The sequence below is a fragment of the Balaenoptera ricei genome, chromosome 3 (genome assembly GCF_028023285.1).
Source record: "Balaenoptera ricei isolate mBalRic1 chromosome 3, mBalRic1.hap2, whole genome shotgun sequence".
NCBI lineage: Eukaryota > Metazoa > Chordata > Mammalia > Artiodactyla > Balaenopteridae > Balaenoptera > Balaenoptera ricei.
In genome coordinates this window covers 128,812,892-128,828,174 of record NC_082641.1, presented here as the reverse complement: position 1 = coordinate 128,828,174, position 15,283 = coordinate 128,812,892, and the positions used below count along the sequence as shown (strand labels likewise).

The 15,283-nt window shown below is 38.4% G+C and overlaps 1 protein-coding gene across 1 annotated transcript in view; it reads right to left on the bottom strand.

Annotated features, from left to right (window-relative positions):
• The window catches only part of G3BP1 (G3BP stress granule assembly factor 1), a 38,489-nt gene that overhangs the window by 8,787 nt on the left and 14,419 nt on the right, over positions 1 to 15,283 (bottom strand). Inside the window, exons 2-11 of the mRNA XM_059917548.1 lie at positions 14,012 to 14,124; positions 11,596 to 11,677; positions 10,953 to 11,126; positions 8,258 to 8,348; positions 7,234 to 7,327; positions 5,846 to 6,047; positions 3,833 to 3,934; positions 3,259 to 3,370; positions 2,909 to 3,037; positions 2,408 to 2,517 (exon numbers count right to left, since the gene is read on the bottom strand). Of these exons, the coding sequence (XP_059773531.1) occupies positions 2,408 to 2,517; positions 2,909 to 3,037; positions 3,259 to 3,370; positions 3,833 to 3,934; positions 5,846 to 6,047; positions 7,234 to 7,327; positions 8,258 to 8,348; positions 10,953 to 11,126; positions 11,596 to 11,677; positions 14,012 to 14,106 (1,191 nt within the window). The 5' untranslated portion in view covers positions 14,107 to 14,124. The remainder of the gene's footprint in view (positions 1 to 2,407; positions 2,518 to 2,908; positions 3,038 to 3,258; positions 3,371 to 3,832; positions 3,935 to 5,845; positions 6,048 to 7,233; positions 7,328 to 8,257; positions 8,349 to 10,952; positions 11,127 to 11,595; positions 11,678 to 14,011; positions 14,125 to 15,283) is intronic.

Genomic DNA, 15,283 nt, shown 5'->3' with positions numbered 1-15,283 from the left:
AAACAAAAAAAAGAAGTCTAAAAAAATTCCTGAAGGGAGTACGGTAGACTTCTACCAATACAGTGAGGTGAGGGAAAGGCAAGCTACATCTGAAGTCACCAGAGTACACAGGAATGATCTGAAAGTGCATGTGAGGAAACCTGCATGGGGGTGGGGCGGGGGAGCCTCTTTTGAGCTCTGACTCTAAAGTGAATTTTAAATTCTGATTAAATATATACTTATATTTGTACATTTATAAGTATTTTAACACAAATTTACCAATATTTATTTATTTATTTATATATATATATATATATATTTTATATACACAGCATATAAATCACACACATTAATGTGAAGTGCTGTTCCTGGTAATGTTCTAGATACAATGGGAAAAATAAAATCATTTAAAGTCTGAAAGATAAGCAGAGGTTAGGACTGTGGATATTTTAAAAGGTAGTTATGGAATATATCTCTAAGGAGGTATCACAAGGATAGAAGCAATCTGAATGAAAAAAGGTAGCAGACATACAGCTACTTTCTGAGGAAATTTACCTCAACAATTCCTATGCATAACGATGCCATGCCTTACCCACAGGGGTTAAATGAAACACCAAAGCCCTCATCTTGGATAATTAACTGGAAGCAAGCTATGAGGCCTGACCTTGTTTGGCCCCACTGGAGTATCATACCATCTAAGAAAATACAAAGTCAAGGCTGCACCAAAAAGTGTGGCCCCTGGATCTATTGCATGCTCCGTGGTGGATTTATCAACAAAGCCTACTGGACATCTCTGGGTTCAGTATTCTGTGTCCTGGGTGACATAAGCCATTATTCCCTCCACACTTCTCAGGGTTTTGCAGGAGATGCTTCACAAAAATAGTGGTCCAACAGTTTGATAGATAATGTACATTTCAGATTAAGGCTAACTTAATGTTATGACCACAATATTAAACTTCGTAATATACCCATTAACATTCTGGAGAACATGAGAGGTTCTGGAGAACCTCTGGGAAATAATGATCTACAACATTTCTAACTAACGTGGTTAATAAAATGTGTAAGTTTTAACTGGCAGAAACTGAAAGCAGATTAGTGGTTGCCAGGGGCTGGGGAGAGAGGATATGGGGAAAGACTGCTTAATGGGTAAGGGACTTACTTTTGATGAAAATGTTTTGCAACTAGATAGGTGATGGTTGCACAACAATGTGTATTAAATGCCACTGAATTGCACACTGTATTATTTTTTAATGAACTTTTTTGTTTTGTTTTGTTAATTTGTTTTTGGCCACGCTGGATCTTCATGGCTGTGTGCAGGCTTTCTCTAGTTGCAGCGAGCAGGGACTACTCTCCGTTGTGGTGTGCGGGCTTCTCATTCCAGTGGGTTCTCTTACTGTGGAGCACAGGCTCTAGGCTCATGGGCTTCAGTAGTTGCAGCATGCAGGCTCAGTAGTTGCGGCACATGGGCCCTAGAGCACACGGGCTTCAGTAGTTGTGGTACATGGGCTCAGTTGCTGCAGCACGCAGGCTCTAGGGTGCACAGGCCTCAGCAGTTGTGGTGCACAGGCTCAGTGGTTGTGGCTCGCGGGCCCTAGAGCACAGACTCAGTAGTTGTGGCACACGGGCTTAGTTGCTCCGCGGCGCGTGGGATCTTCCCAGACCAGGGCTCAAACCCATGTCCCCTGCATTGGCAGGCAGATCCTTAATCACTGCGCCAACAGGAAAGTCTTGAACTGTACACTTTAAAATGGTTAATTTTGTTATGTGAATTTCACCTCAATTGAAAAAAAAAGTGAGGTCTTAAAACTCCCACACCCATCTCAGTAAATTAACAGTATTTACACCTTTGCTCTTCTCTACTACTAGAGAAAGTGTTTTTTGCTAATGAAAGACGTGGGGGAAGGAAAGGGCTCTTTAAGAACACAGAAATAAGATTCTGATTCTACAAATCCCTCTATTATTAGAGAAAGTAATGTTAATAAAAGTGCCTTAAGGTAGGGTGACTCCAAACCCAGACAACTTATAGAACAAAGGAGCTCCTCATAGTTATACCCAGTTATATATGAAGACTACAAATATACCTGGTAAACAAACTGATTCTAAGTTATCTTAGCTAAAAATAACATAATATTTAATTCATCACTTACACCAGAAGCCACTACCAAAGAAAGGAACTGCATAAATCTCAGTGCATTGGTTACCATAGTTATTTCATTCTCCATCATGCACGTATTCAAAAAGTACGTTATTTAGATGGCAGTTTTGTTTTTCTAACTCCCAGGCAGTTCTTTTAATAATGGTTAAACATGATGGAAAATATTACCCAGACATGTTGGAATAAACTGCGCTTTACATATAAGACATAGTTTTAAGGATGAATACATTAAAAGACCAAAGATACAGAAAATCAAGAGGAAAAACTGCTTACCCTGTTGCTAAGCACCTTCTGAACAGGCTCAGAATCATCAAACACAACGAATCCAAAATTGGGTAATTTCCCACCGCTGTTAATACGCAGCTCCACCACATTCCCATAATCTGCAAGTGGAACACAGATTCTCAAATAACTTAGAACATTTCCTTTAAGTATTACATGCGCACTGTCCAATGACAGCCACTAGTAACACATGGTTACAAAGCATGTGAACTGTGGCTACTCCAAAATAAGATGTGCCCTACGTGCAACATACACACTGGATTTCAAAGACTTAGGATAGGCTGATGGACAGTATCTCATGTTTGTACATATTAAGATGATGTCTTAGATACACTGGGTTAAATAAAATATTATTAAAATTAAATTATCCAGGTTCTTTTTGCCTTTTAAAATGTTACTACAAAACTTAAAATTATACATGTGGCTCATCTTCTGTTTCTATTGGATAGCACTGTATTAAATGAATCTAGTATTTAAAACTCAATAACCTACTTTGAAAAAAATCTTTAAGCTCTGATTTGTCCACCTCATGAGGCAGGTTGCCGATAAAGAGTTGGTGACTGTCAGGGTGTCTCACGATTCTTCGGGGTTCAACGTCACCTTGCTCACCAGCCTCACGGACTGAAGAGGAAACAAAAGCAGCAAGGAATGAGAAAGAAGACACCTTTCAGTGACTGTTCCATTCAACAATTCTCTCTACCCCTAAATACAGGCAATTATTCCATTAACTCCACAACATATTTTTTTAAATCTAAGTACACACAAACATCAACTACCCTCCCAAAACAAGCTCTCAACCTCAACAGGCTCAGACTAAAGAAGCCACCCTTCTGAGCTCTCACCTGGTCTAGGTCCCCTCTGGGGAGGAACATTTATTCGCTGTTCTCGCACCCTTTGATCTCTCTGAGGCCTCTGCGGTGGAATCTGAGATTCAGGCTTAGACTCCGGCCGAGGCTAAAAAATGTATAACGTTAACTTTTGTGTAAGAACAAAGCAAGTTTACCTTTTTTTCTTGTGAAGTATCCTAGCTAACAATAAGGTTTAAACTAGAAAATGACAATTCCCTCGTTCTCTCACCAAAAAAAAAAAAACAAAAACACATTAAAAATCACCTTGTAACACAGATGTAGAGGACAAACGTATGGACACCAAGGGGGGAAAGCGGCGGGGGTGGGGGGGCGGGGGCTGGTGGTGTGATGAATTGGGTGATTGGGATTGACATGTATACACTGATGTGTATAAAATTGATGACTAATAAGAACCTGCTGTATAAAAAATAAAATAAAATTCAAAAAATTAAAAAAAAAATCACCTTGTACCCTTCTCCTCTGCCTTATTCATTAAACCTCTGTGAAATCACACTACACGAAAATACAAGTAAATTTGCCTAATACACAAGCTTAATTAAAAACTCACCTGTGAAGCTGGTACTTTAACAACATGAGGTGGTATCCCAGTAACTGGAACAGCTCCACTGGGTGGAAGGTTCTTACTGGTCACAGATGCCCAAGAAAAGGTCTAAGGGGACACACCAACATCAGTTGATTACACTACTTATCACAACAATATAAAAGGTATTAGTTTTTGGGCTTCCCTGGTGGTGCAGTGGTTAAGAATCTGCCTGCCAATGCAGGGTACACGGGTTCAAGCCCTGGGCCGGGAAGATCCCACATGCCACGGAGCAACTAAGCCCATGTGCCACAACTAATGAGCCTGTGCTCTAGAGCCTGCGAGCCACACCTACTGAAGCTTGGGCATGCAGAGCTCGTGCTCCGCAATAAGAGAAGCCCATGCACCACAACCAAGAGTAGCCCCCACTCGCCGCAACTAGAGAAAGACCACACACAACGAAGACCCAACACAGCCAAAATTAAATAAATAAATTTATTTTTAAAAAAAGGTACTAGCTTTTGATTTCTTGTATTATTACGTGTGCATCTCATTTTCAGAGGCAAGATGGAATTTATAAGTAACTTGAGATTCCTTTTCCCCACTACTTAAAATTTAGTACTAAAATTCCTTAGGACTAATCAATCAAGTATCAGCAAAGTATGAGAGGCTACTTTCACATAATTTCAAGTTTGTGAATCAAAGAAAATTCTCCTTTCAAAACCAGCTCTTCCTCCTATGATTCTCTCAATCTATAACCCAATTACACCAACTTTAGAATCTTCTTGAGTTATTTCAATCAATACCAAAATCACCAAATCCTGTTATTTACCTCTTAAATCTCTTCTCCATCTCCACTGCCATGACCCTAATCCAAGATGTCATTACCTCTCTCCAGAACTACTATAATTAAGCCACCTAACTTGTCACCCATTCTCAATCCAGCCAACCTACTTTTCCACCTGCAAGCTAAAGTCATTTCACCATTTCTCTTTCCTACTCACCCAGAAGCTTCCAGAGACCAAGAACTCTACCTACTTTACTGACAGTTCCCACACCTAGAACAATGCCTAACGCAAAGACACTTGAAATAACTGTCAGACAAACGGCATTACAAGAACCCTGGCCCCATAAATACAGCACTAAAACATATTCCTTCAAAGAGCATCAACTGTAGAGGTTCTGTTAGTTCAGTTGTTATCATCTTGATGTGACTCAGGGACAGTAACTGAAAATCTTCAAACTTTTCTAATCAGGTATTCTAATTAGAAAAGTAGTTATACTTGAGCAATTTGTTTCTACTTCTACTGTAAAGTTGTCCTCAATTAGATTTCATAGAAAAGGGCAGGAAAAGTCTGTTGTGCCATGTTGTTTTTTTTATTTTTGTCTTTTTTTATTTTATTTTATTTATTTATTTATTATTTATGGCTGTGTTGGGTCTTCGTTTCTGTGCGAGGGCTTTCTCTAGCGGTGGCAAGTGGGGGCCACTCTTCATCGCGGTGCGCGGGCCTCTCACTATCGTGGCCTCTCCTGTTGCGGAGCACAGGCTCCAGACGCGCAGGCTCAGTAATTGTGGCTCGCGGGCCCAGTTGCTCCGCGGCATATGGGATCTTCCCAGACCAGGGCTCGAACCCGTGTCCCCTGCATTGGCAGGCAGACTCTCAACCACTGCGCCACCAGGGAAGCCCGTGCCATGTTATTTTTTAAAGATAGACTATCACTTGTTTAACAAGCACACAATAATCTGCAATTTGAAAGAGTAATATTAAAAAGAAGGTTTGTTGATGCAGTGATAAAACAGCACCTGAAATTTCTGGCCTAAAAAGTATTCAAGTTTCCTTGGAGGAGGGGAAAAACTACTTTTGATTTTATAAACCAATATGTATCTTACTTCTTATCTGAGGTATGGCTCAATATGGAAGAAACTTCCCTAAACAACCAATATGAAAATGCACCTACAAAAGTCAACCAAGCAACAATAAAGAAGAAGAGAGATTTTTAAAAATAGAAATGGAATAAAAATGAAGACACATTGCATACTCTCAAGTCCTCCTGCACTGTCTGGGCTATGTCTGCAGGCGCTGGAGAAGAACTCTTCTGAGCATCCTCAGGAGCAGGTTCTTCCAATACTGGCTCAGACTTTTCCTCTTGGACTTCAGACACAGGTTCTTGCTCTGGCTCTGGTTCAGGATCAGGCTCTGGTTCAGCAACAGGTTCTTCTAAATGTTCTTCTAAGTCATTGCTTTCATGGTAAAATTTGAGAAATATCATTCTGCTTCCGTTGATTTAGCAAGAAATTCCTAGAGACCTGAACCTAAAAAACAAAGCTCCCTCCTCCCCAAAAAGATCTAAGAATTATGTATTTGCGTATTAAAACAACTTTTTAGAAAAGCCCTCAGTGAGCAAATCTTAACTACAGTCAGATTTGCTAAATTCTGATTAAGCAAATGCATCAAACAGATCAAAATGAACCAGAGCAGTGTTTCTCCGAATCCAGAAATTATTACAATTTTACCTATCACATATCACAAAACTCTAACAGGCTATGGGGAGATGGAAAGGTACAGTTTCAGTTTTTTCAAGATAAAAATTTCTAGACATCTACTGCACAATCATGTGCATATACTTAACACTACTATAAAGTACACTTAAAAATGGTTAAGAAGGTAAATTTTATGTTATGTGGTTTTTAGTATCAAAACTTTTTCTCATAATAAAAACACACAAGGAATTTTGGAGGAAAAAAAACCATCAGTTGTGATTCAGAATAGTTCTTAAACTTCCACATAAGTCACTTTAACAAACTGCAGATGCTTTCCCCCCCGGAAATTCTAATTTGGTAGGTTTGTGGTAGGACAACAAATCTTCATTTTCAACCAGCAACCCAGATGAGTCAAGTCAGTCCCATCACCACACCTTGACACACATTTGAAAGTATCCTTTAAGCACTGAATATTAACATTAAGGGTATCACAGGGCAACAAGTAAATATTAATTTATATTGCTATCCAACATATTTCTGTTCCAGTTGCAGATTAAAAAAAACCTAAGATACAGTCACACATTTGTCTGAGCTAATAAATGAAGTTCTTTATTGCTACTTAACTCATGTCTGAATTTCTGTCAATTTATGTCTAAGTCCTTGCACACCTTCCATCTCAAAAGCACTTAAAGCTATGCCTTGATGTATTAAATACTTGATAAAACCAAACCAAAAAGCAACTGATAGATACTATTTAAGCAGTCCTCAGACTGCAATCTATATTAAACAAGTTATATATTTATGTTACATACCAAAAGCAAAACCTTTCTTCTGGGAAATTATCACTATTTTCTGAGAATTATGGCTGCCCTCCAACAAACAGAAAGACTTTTAAACAACTCAAATTCTCATGCAGCTCTGGACAGATGAACAAAGTTTTCCTTACCTGACAGTTTGATCATAGAAAGTTCCAGAATCATCAGGAACCACCTCAGGTGTCTGCTGTCTTTCTTCAGGTTCCTCTACTTCTTCTTCAGATTCTAAATGAGAAAAGAAACTTAACATACTTGTGCTCACTTAACTCACAAATATATTCACTTGCACAATGTTCATCATGATAAAAAAGGCAATGAAATAAGAAAAGTACACATACATAAAAAGATAAAGAAAATTGGGTAAAATCATGACGTAGGCTTTAAGGACAGAATTAAGGCCATCGTACAGTTTGGGTTATAAGCATGGAGTCTGAGGTCATATTGCCAGCAATCCAACGAAGGTTCTACCACCTAACTAGCTATATGACCTCTGTGCATTTCAGTGCCCTAATTTATTAAAAGGGAACAATAGTTCCTAAAATACTTAATCTGTAAGGCTGTTGTATTATACAAGAAATACAAAGCACTTAGAATTCTGAGTCATACAGAAAACACTAAAATACTAATCATGCTTAGCATTTAGAGACAATTCTCCATGGGTCGCTTGTGTTTCTGCACATCTTACAGCTGAGGCAATGGCTAACCTTTGTTCCAGACTACCTTTTAAGAATATTTATACAGCAACACTCTCGGAAAACGGTGTCTCTCTGCAGAGCAATGGGCAGGCGTGTTTGCTACCCCATTATAAGGTTTTGGTTGCTGAAACTTAGGTTCCACTCTAGTAATGCACCCCACTGCACTGCAGGTATCATCTAAACTTCTGCAGTGTCCTACTGAAACTATGGCCAAGATGCTACTATTGTTGCTGTAATAACCTGTCTACTTCTGATTTAGGAGTTTGATGTCTTCTACCAATATCAGTGAAGTAGACTAACCTATCAGCCTCAAGTAGGTTAAAATCTCCAACCCTTCTTATGCCTTGACAATTAAAAGTTACTAATGAAAGATACAGAGAATTATGAAAACATTCAAGGAACCTACACTCTCTTCAGGTCAATCTGATGCCATCCAAAAAAATTTAGACAAGTAACTTACCTTCCTGAGGCTCAGTGACAAAGCCACCAAAGACCTCATCTTGGTATCTGAAGATATCATTATGAACATAGAACTTATTTGCAACAGAGCCCTGCAATGCCAACAGAAAGTTTTCATTTATTCAGCAAACTTTTAAAATTCCACATCACCCTACACACCATCGTTCTCAACTAAAGGCAATACTGCCCACCCCAGGAGACATTTGGCAACTTCGGGAGACATTTCAGGTTTCCCATCGGGGAGGAGAGCTGACAACTACTAAGGAGAGGGCAGGGACGCTGCCAGACACCCTACGCCGCACAGGACAGCCCCACAGCAAGCAGTCACCCAGCCCCAAATGCCAATAAGGTCAAGGCTGAAAGGATCCCTGCTTTCCATTACATACTGTGTGCTTAAAATACCACCAGGTGAATATCCAAAAACTGACAAACTCTAAGTATTTAAGATGCCAAAGCCCAGACTTCAAATCATTTCTTGAACAATAAATACATATTACCAACTGCAACAGATATTTTAAAATTCGCTAAATCTCTATCCAAGAATATTGACACAAGCACTCAAACGTGTAGCTAAAAAGGTTTGCCTACCCTAGGTATGAAACACCTACGTTGAAATCCAACTATGTCATTTACTAGTCATTCAATTTCTAAGGCTGTTTCTTCATCTGCAAAATGAAGGATACCAACTTGTACTTTAGAGCTTTGAATATTAAATGAGACCGTTTATGTAACAATCCATTATACTATGGTAATGTTAGGATCTTCCGCTCTAAAGGCAAAAAAGAACTAAATTTAGAATAATTAATAATCATCCCATGATTCCTTGAATATTTAGAAGTCCATCAACAATTTTAACACTATAGATAATCTAAGCCTTCCTCTAAAAATCATGACTAAAACGACTTCATGTAATTTTTCAAATAGACAACTGAGTTATTTTATATTCAAACAGTAAAATGATGGGGATTTTAGATTCACTACCCTTCAACAGAAAATTATCTGACGAATAATGCTAGAGAAAACTTTTAGTCAGCTGGTCCTCTTGGAGCCCCTTCCACATGCTCACACAGATAGGATTCCTGACTTTGTTCATTGTGGACCAGTCGAGAAGGCAGTACAAATGCAATTAATCAACATAAACCTGTAGTCCTTTCATAAGCATGATAACTAAAAAAAAAACAGGGCTCCTTGAAGAAACAGCTGACTCCAGAACTGGGGTTGTGGCTGGAGCAGGGAGAGTGCAAGGTGAGCCTGAAACATCTGTGCCACAAACTGCCCCCCCCCGCAAAACCCCCCCCAAAACAAACAAACAAAAAAAAACAGAAACCCGCTTGAAGGGGTTCACACTTAGCAGATCCTAGGACACTTCAGAAATCAATAAAAAATTAACTAAATCCATTAAATAAACAAAGACCCCATGATAGACAGAAGAAAAGGCAAAGTTCTTTACAGTAGAATGCCAACTAATAAATAATTAGATGATCACCATTTGTAGCCATCAGAGTAGCAACTGATTCTGGCAAGAATCAATGAATGCTAAAACTAGCGCCTAAAAGTTTGATGAAGAACAAAGTACACGCACAGTCTCAAAGAAGCACCCACAATTTACTTACTAATGAGAAAAGTAAAAGCACTAACTTTACAGTGGCAAAACCTGGTGACCATCACCTTAACTAAGTAATACTAATAATGGGACTAAATGACATCAAGTGCTACCTAATATGAGGCACTGAAAGACACGTATAACCTAAAACTAATTATAAGGAAATATCAGACAATTCAAACTGACGCATTCTACACGGTAATTTGATTGTCCTCTTTAACAACATCAATGTCTTGAAAAACAAAATATTAATGAATTATAGCAGATTAAAGGAGCCTAAAGAGACATGACAGCTATATGCAATGTGTAATTCTGAACTGAATCTTGGACAAGGAAAAAAAAATTACTATTCTTTGTATTATTGGGACAATAACCAAAATCTAAATATGGACTATAGATGGATAATTGTATTACAAATACTTCTTGAATTTGATAACTGTACTTTGGTTATGGAAGAGAAATCCTTATTCTTAAGAAGTGCTCACTTAAGTACTGGAGGATGACTGGGCATAATATCTCCAATTTTTTTTCTTTTTTTAAATTTTATTTATTTATCTAATTTTGGCTGTGCTGGGTCTTCGTTGCGGCACATGGGCTTTCTCTAGTTGCGGTGAGTGGGGACTACTCTTCGTGGTGGTGTGCGGGCTTCTCATTGAGGTGGCTTCTCTTGTTGTGGAGCATGGGCTCTAGGTGTGCAGGCTTCAGCAGTTGTGGCGTGAGGGCTCAGTAGTTGTGACTCGCGGGCTCTAGAGTGCAGGCTCAGTAGTTGTGGTGCACGGGCTTAGTTGCTCCGCGGCATGTGGGATCTTCCCAGACCAGGGATCGAACCCATGTCCCCTGCATTGGCAGGTGGATTCTTAACCACTGTGCCACCAGGGAAGTCCTCCAATTTACTTTTAAAATAGTTTAGAATTAAAAATGATAGGTAAATAGAAAAAGAATTATAAATGTGTGGGCAAATGTGGCTCTAGGTAAGATATATGTAAGAGTACTTCTGCACTATTATTTCAACTTTTCTGTATATTTAAAATTTCAAAATGAACAGTTTTTAAAAAGACATGTACAACCTTTCATTGTTATTTTTTTTTCATACCTCAGGAGCAAGGACAAAGGTCTGCATGAATCTCCTCAAAGCCTGGTTGTTATTAGAGAGCAAGCCCATCACCTGGACCACCACACCGTCATTCAGGGTGGCATGAGCATCGACATGACGGATCTTAGTGTGGCAATTGGTGAAATTTTGTGACATCACTTTCCTATGGATTTCCTAAGGAATCGAGGGAAGAGAATGCAGAATCTCCAAGAACAACAAAAAACTTTCTAACACAACAAAGAGCATTTACCTGTGCACATTTAAATTACAAACTACACAGCCCCACTGTAATTTGTCTTAGTACAGTATATTCCCAATGACACCTTAACCTTAATTATTAAAATTATTGTCCTTAACTAACATAACTAAAATGTTCGCAATAGATGATCCCCATGCTAAAACCTATTATCTTCTAACATAAAAAAACTTCAGAATATATCATACAAAATGAACAAAAGTGACATTATAAGCTTTTCAATGATTATCATATAAACCAAGTAGTTACTGAATACCTAAATTTCTAAACAGAAGTTGAGAAATTTGATCTTTAAATATCAACAAACGTATCAAGCATGTATCCACCTCAATTCTATGGGTTATTTTCTAGCTGCTCAACAGCCTACACGAAGCTTGTTATGCTTACTTTCTGTCCATAGACCGCATCTGCTGGCTTTCCATTTGAATCCAATCCCCCATGGACATAAGAAGAGTTCTTTCCATAAAATCTGTAAAACAGAAAGATACTTGTCATCTTCAAGTATCCTAAGACCAGGTATTTACTGTTCATGTTTGAGCCCATCTGTCTCACTAGTACATTCTTGGAGGCAGCAATGTGTTTTCTTTTTCATCTTTGTATGCAATCATATATGCATCACCTACATGTCACAACATTTGCTGAATGGGAATGAATCTGGTCAAGGAATTTTTACACGTCACAAGTTTCAGGTCTCAGGAAAGGATGATCATGTTGGGAAGGATCTTGTAGTTCATGTCAGGAAGGCCACTTAAAATAAAAGTTCCTGTTTTCACTCAAGGAGACCACAGGTAGTCTTGATATAGATGAGGACATCTATACTCTCAACCGACTTAGAGAGTCCTTTTATATCTGGGAATGCATGTGATGAGTTCCCATTAAAAACCCAGTAACTCAGGCAGATGGGTTTTAGGAGTAGTTTAACAATTTTTGCTGATGCATTAAGAGCTTCAGACGTAAATCTTCATAGCTTTAATTCACCTATATCCTCAAAATTGTCTTGTTTTCATTACAACAATACTGAATTAGGGAAGCGCCAACAACACCCCGCCCCAACACACACACTGACACACAGAAAATACCCTAACTTGGGGATAATCACTTTTAGGATTTCTTGACACTTATACTCCAAATTAACAATTTTTCACAAATAAGCCCATACATGTCATTCTACATCCTGATTGCTTTTTCCTCCAAAAAAGGGACAGATCTGGGGCCTTAAGGATCCCAAAAGTACCTTTCAACTTTCAAAGTTATTAAAAGGCTGCACATCAGCCAGTCAATCAGTTCACTGCTGGCTAATCCACTTTTCATTGCATCTAAAATGCACCTCAGAGATGAAATGTGAAAAACAGATGTGTTAGAACCAGTAAATAACAATATTGACAAGAAATGTATTTGGTTAGTTTGTTTCAACTCCTGCTCCACTTTAAATTCCAAATGTATCTAACTTCTAAAGGCACAGAATACAATTGACCAAAAAAACAACAAAAAGGGGGGAAAGAAAGGTTTAGGGCTTGTTCTATCACTTAATAGGTTTGTGAGTACCGGCAAATTTTTAACCCCTTAGTGTCTTTATCTGTAAAATGAAGTTAACTATCCTACAATGCCTTACTAAGAGGTTTTTATAAAGATCAAGAGAAAGGTAAAAGTGTTTTGGAAATGATAAAGCCTTAAAAAAAAAAACACGGGCTTCCCTGGTGGTGCAGTGGTTGGGAGTCTGCCTGCCAGTGCGGGGAACACAGGTTCGAGCCCTGGTCTGGGAGGATCCCACATGCCGCGGAGCAGCTGGGCCCGTGAGCCACAACTGCTGAGCCTGCGCGTCTGGAGCCTGTGCTCCGCAACAAGAGAGGCCGCGACAGTGAGAGGCCCGCGCACCGCGATGAAGAGTGGCCCCCGCTTGCCGCAGCTGGAGGGGGCCCTCGCACGGAGGCGAAGACCCAACACAGCCAAAATAGATAAATAAATAAATAATAATTAAAGGTACTAATAATTAAAAAAAAAAAAAAAAAAAAAACACAAGTGATACTTTCCATTTTCAGAACAAGGACTCAAAACAAATTTAAAAACATTCCTTTACACCTAATAATCATGTGGTATCCAATATGCAAACTGGCAAGATACAGAAGAAAAAATAGTTCTGGTCCAACAAATACACATTTTAGAATTTCTAAAAAATATTCTAATAGGTCCACATAAACAAACTTAAGAGCTTTGTATAATGCAGCATTGTTTGTAAGAGGAAATAATGGAAGCAACTTACATATTCATCATTAGGGGATTAAAACATATGTTACACCTCTGGAAAATGAAAACCTTGTGGGTAACAAAATAAATGTGATACATGTACTACCCTTGTAAGATGATCACAGATTATCAAGTAAAAAAGCTAAAACACAGTATAATAAAAAAATTTGCACCTACATAGAAAAATCATTAGCATATCAACACAAAAGTATGTGATTAAAGGAACACTCTTGCATCTTCTTCAATACATTCTTACTAAATAATTCATGATTCACCAAAAACAGCAAAACGGAAAACAAAATCAAAAGCACAAAAATTATACGTTTACATTATCAAGCATTACTTTTCTGATAATGTATAGGCAACTTAGACTAATTTTTAAATAATATTTGTATATTCTACTATTACATAATTTGAACAACCATCACTTTTTGGTACTTACAAAGCAATTTTATGCAGTAACCCTAGACGGTGCATGATGAATAAGAGAATCTTAAGGATAAGTACCCACACACTAAAACACAGCATTATATGATGCTCAGGGAAAAAAAGGTCTTACCTGTGTAGCATGTCTGGGGCCTGGTTCAGCAGTGTGTAATACTGTCTCACAAATTCCCGCCCGACCAGCAGGGGACTAGGCTTCTCCATAACCATTGCTTTGGTCAATTCAACCTGGAAAAAAAAAGTCAAGTATGTTCAACCTGAAAGATCAAGTACAAGGGGAGAAAGGGTCAGGGGAGCAGACTGAATCATTTAGCTGAGACCGACTCATAGACCAACAGGATCACTTCAGCAATTCTTGGTTTTTAAAAGGAATAAACACTATAAGAAACAAACAAAACCCACAGACCAGTGAGGTTTTATATATTCAAATTTACTGTAATCGGATGAATGCTATGGGGGAAAAAAATCACTACTAAGAATTAATTCATCATTATTCCCAATATTCAATTTCCTTAAACTTAATATAAGAACTTCAAAGGTACATATTGCCAACATGCATCCTATCATAACTTTCCCAAGCCAATAAAATCAATTAAGAGTGTTCCACTTGTAATATTACAACATATTACTATGGCAATATTAGGTTCAAGGGTGATAAATATATATTTGACAATATAGACACATACTATCACATTTTTAGTCAAACTAAATCAGAGAAATTTTTACTACCTTTAAAAATGAAAAAAAAATCTAAAATGAAAAAAACTAGGCAGAAAGTAACAAATGATGTTTTTACTCAACAAAATAATCTCTACCACCTCAAAATTATGACTTAAAGTATGCTGGAGTGTTAAGAAAGGCACCTGGCACACAGTAAGTTCTCAATTACTGCCTGTTATTATTTTTTAAAAAACTCTTTCAAAAAAATATTTGGGGCTTCCGTGGTGGCGCAGTGGTTGAGTCTGCCTGCTAATGCAGGGGACACGGGTTCGAGCCCTGGTCTGGGAGGATCCCGCATGCCGCGGAGCGGCTACGCCCGTGAGCCACAACTGCTGAGCCTGCGCGTCTGGAGCCTGTGCTCCGCAAAGGGAGAGGCCACGATAGAGAGAGGCCCGCGCACCGCGATGAGGAATGGCCCCCGCTTGCCGCAGCTAGAGGAAGCCCTCGCACAGAAATGAAGACCCAACACAGCCAAAAAAATAAATAAATAAATAAATAATTAAAGGTGCTAATAATTAAAAAAAAAAAAAAATTTGGCATGAGATAATCCAAGTTTTCATTTAAGGAGATAAAATCATCCCGAACTTGATAAACATAAAGGCAAACAAAGGTACGTATAATTAACTACAGTATAAAGAAACAATGAGAGAAATTGTATTTCAGTTTT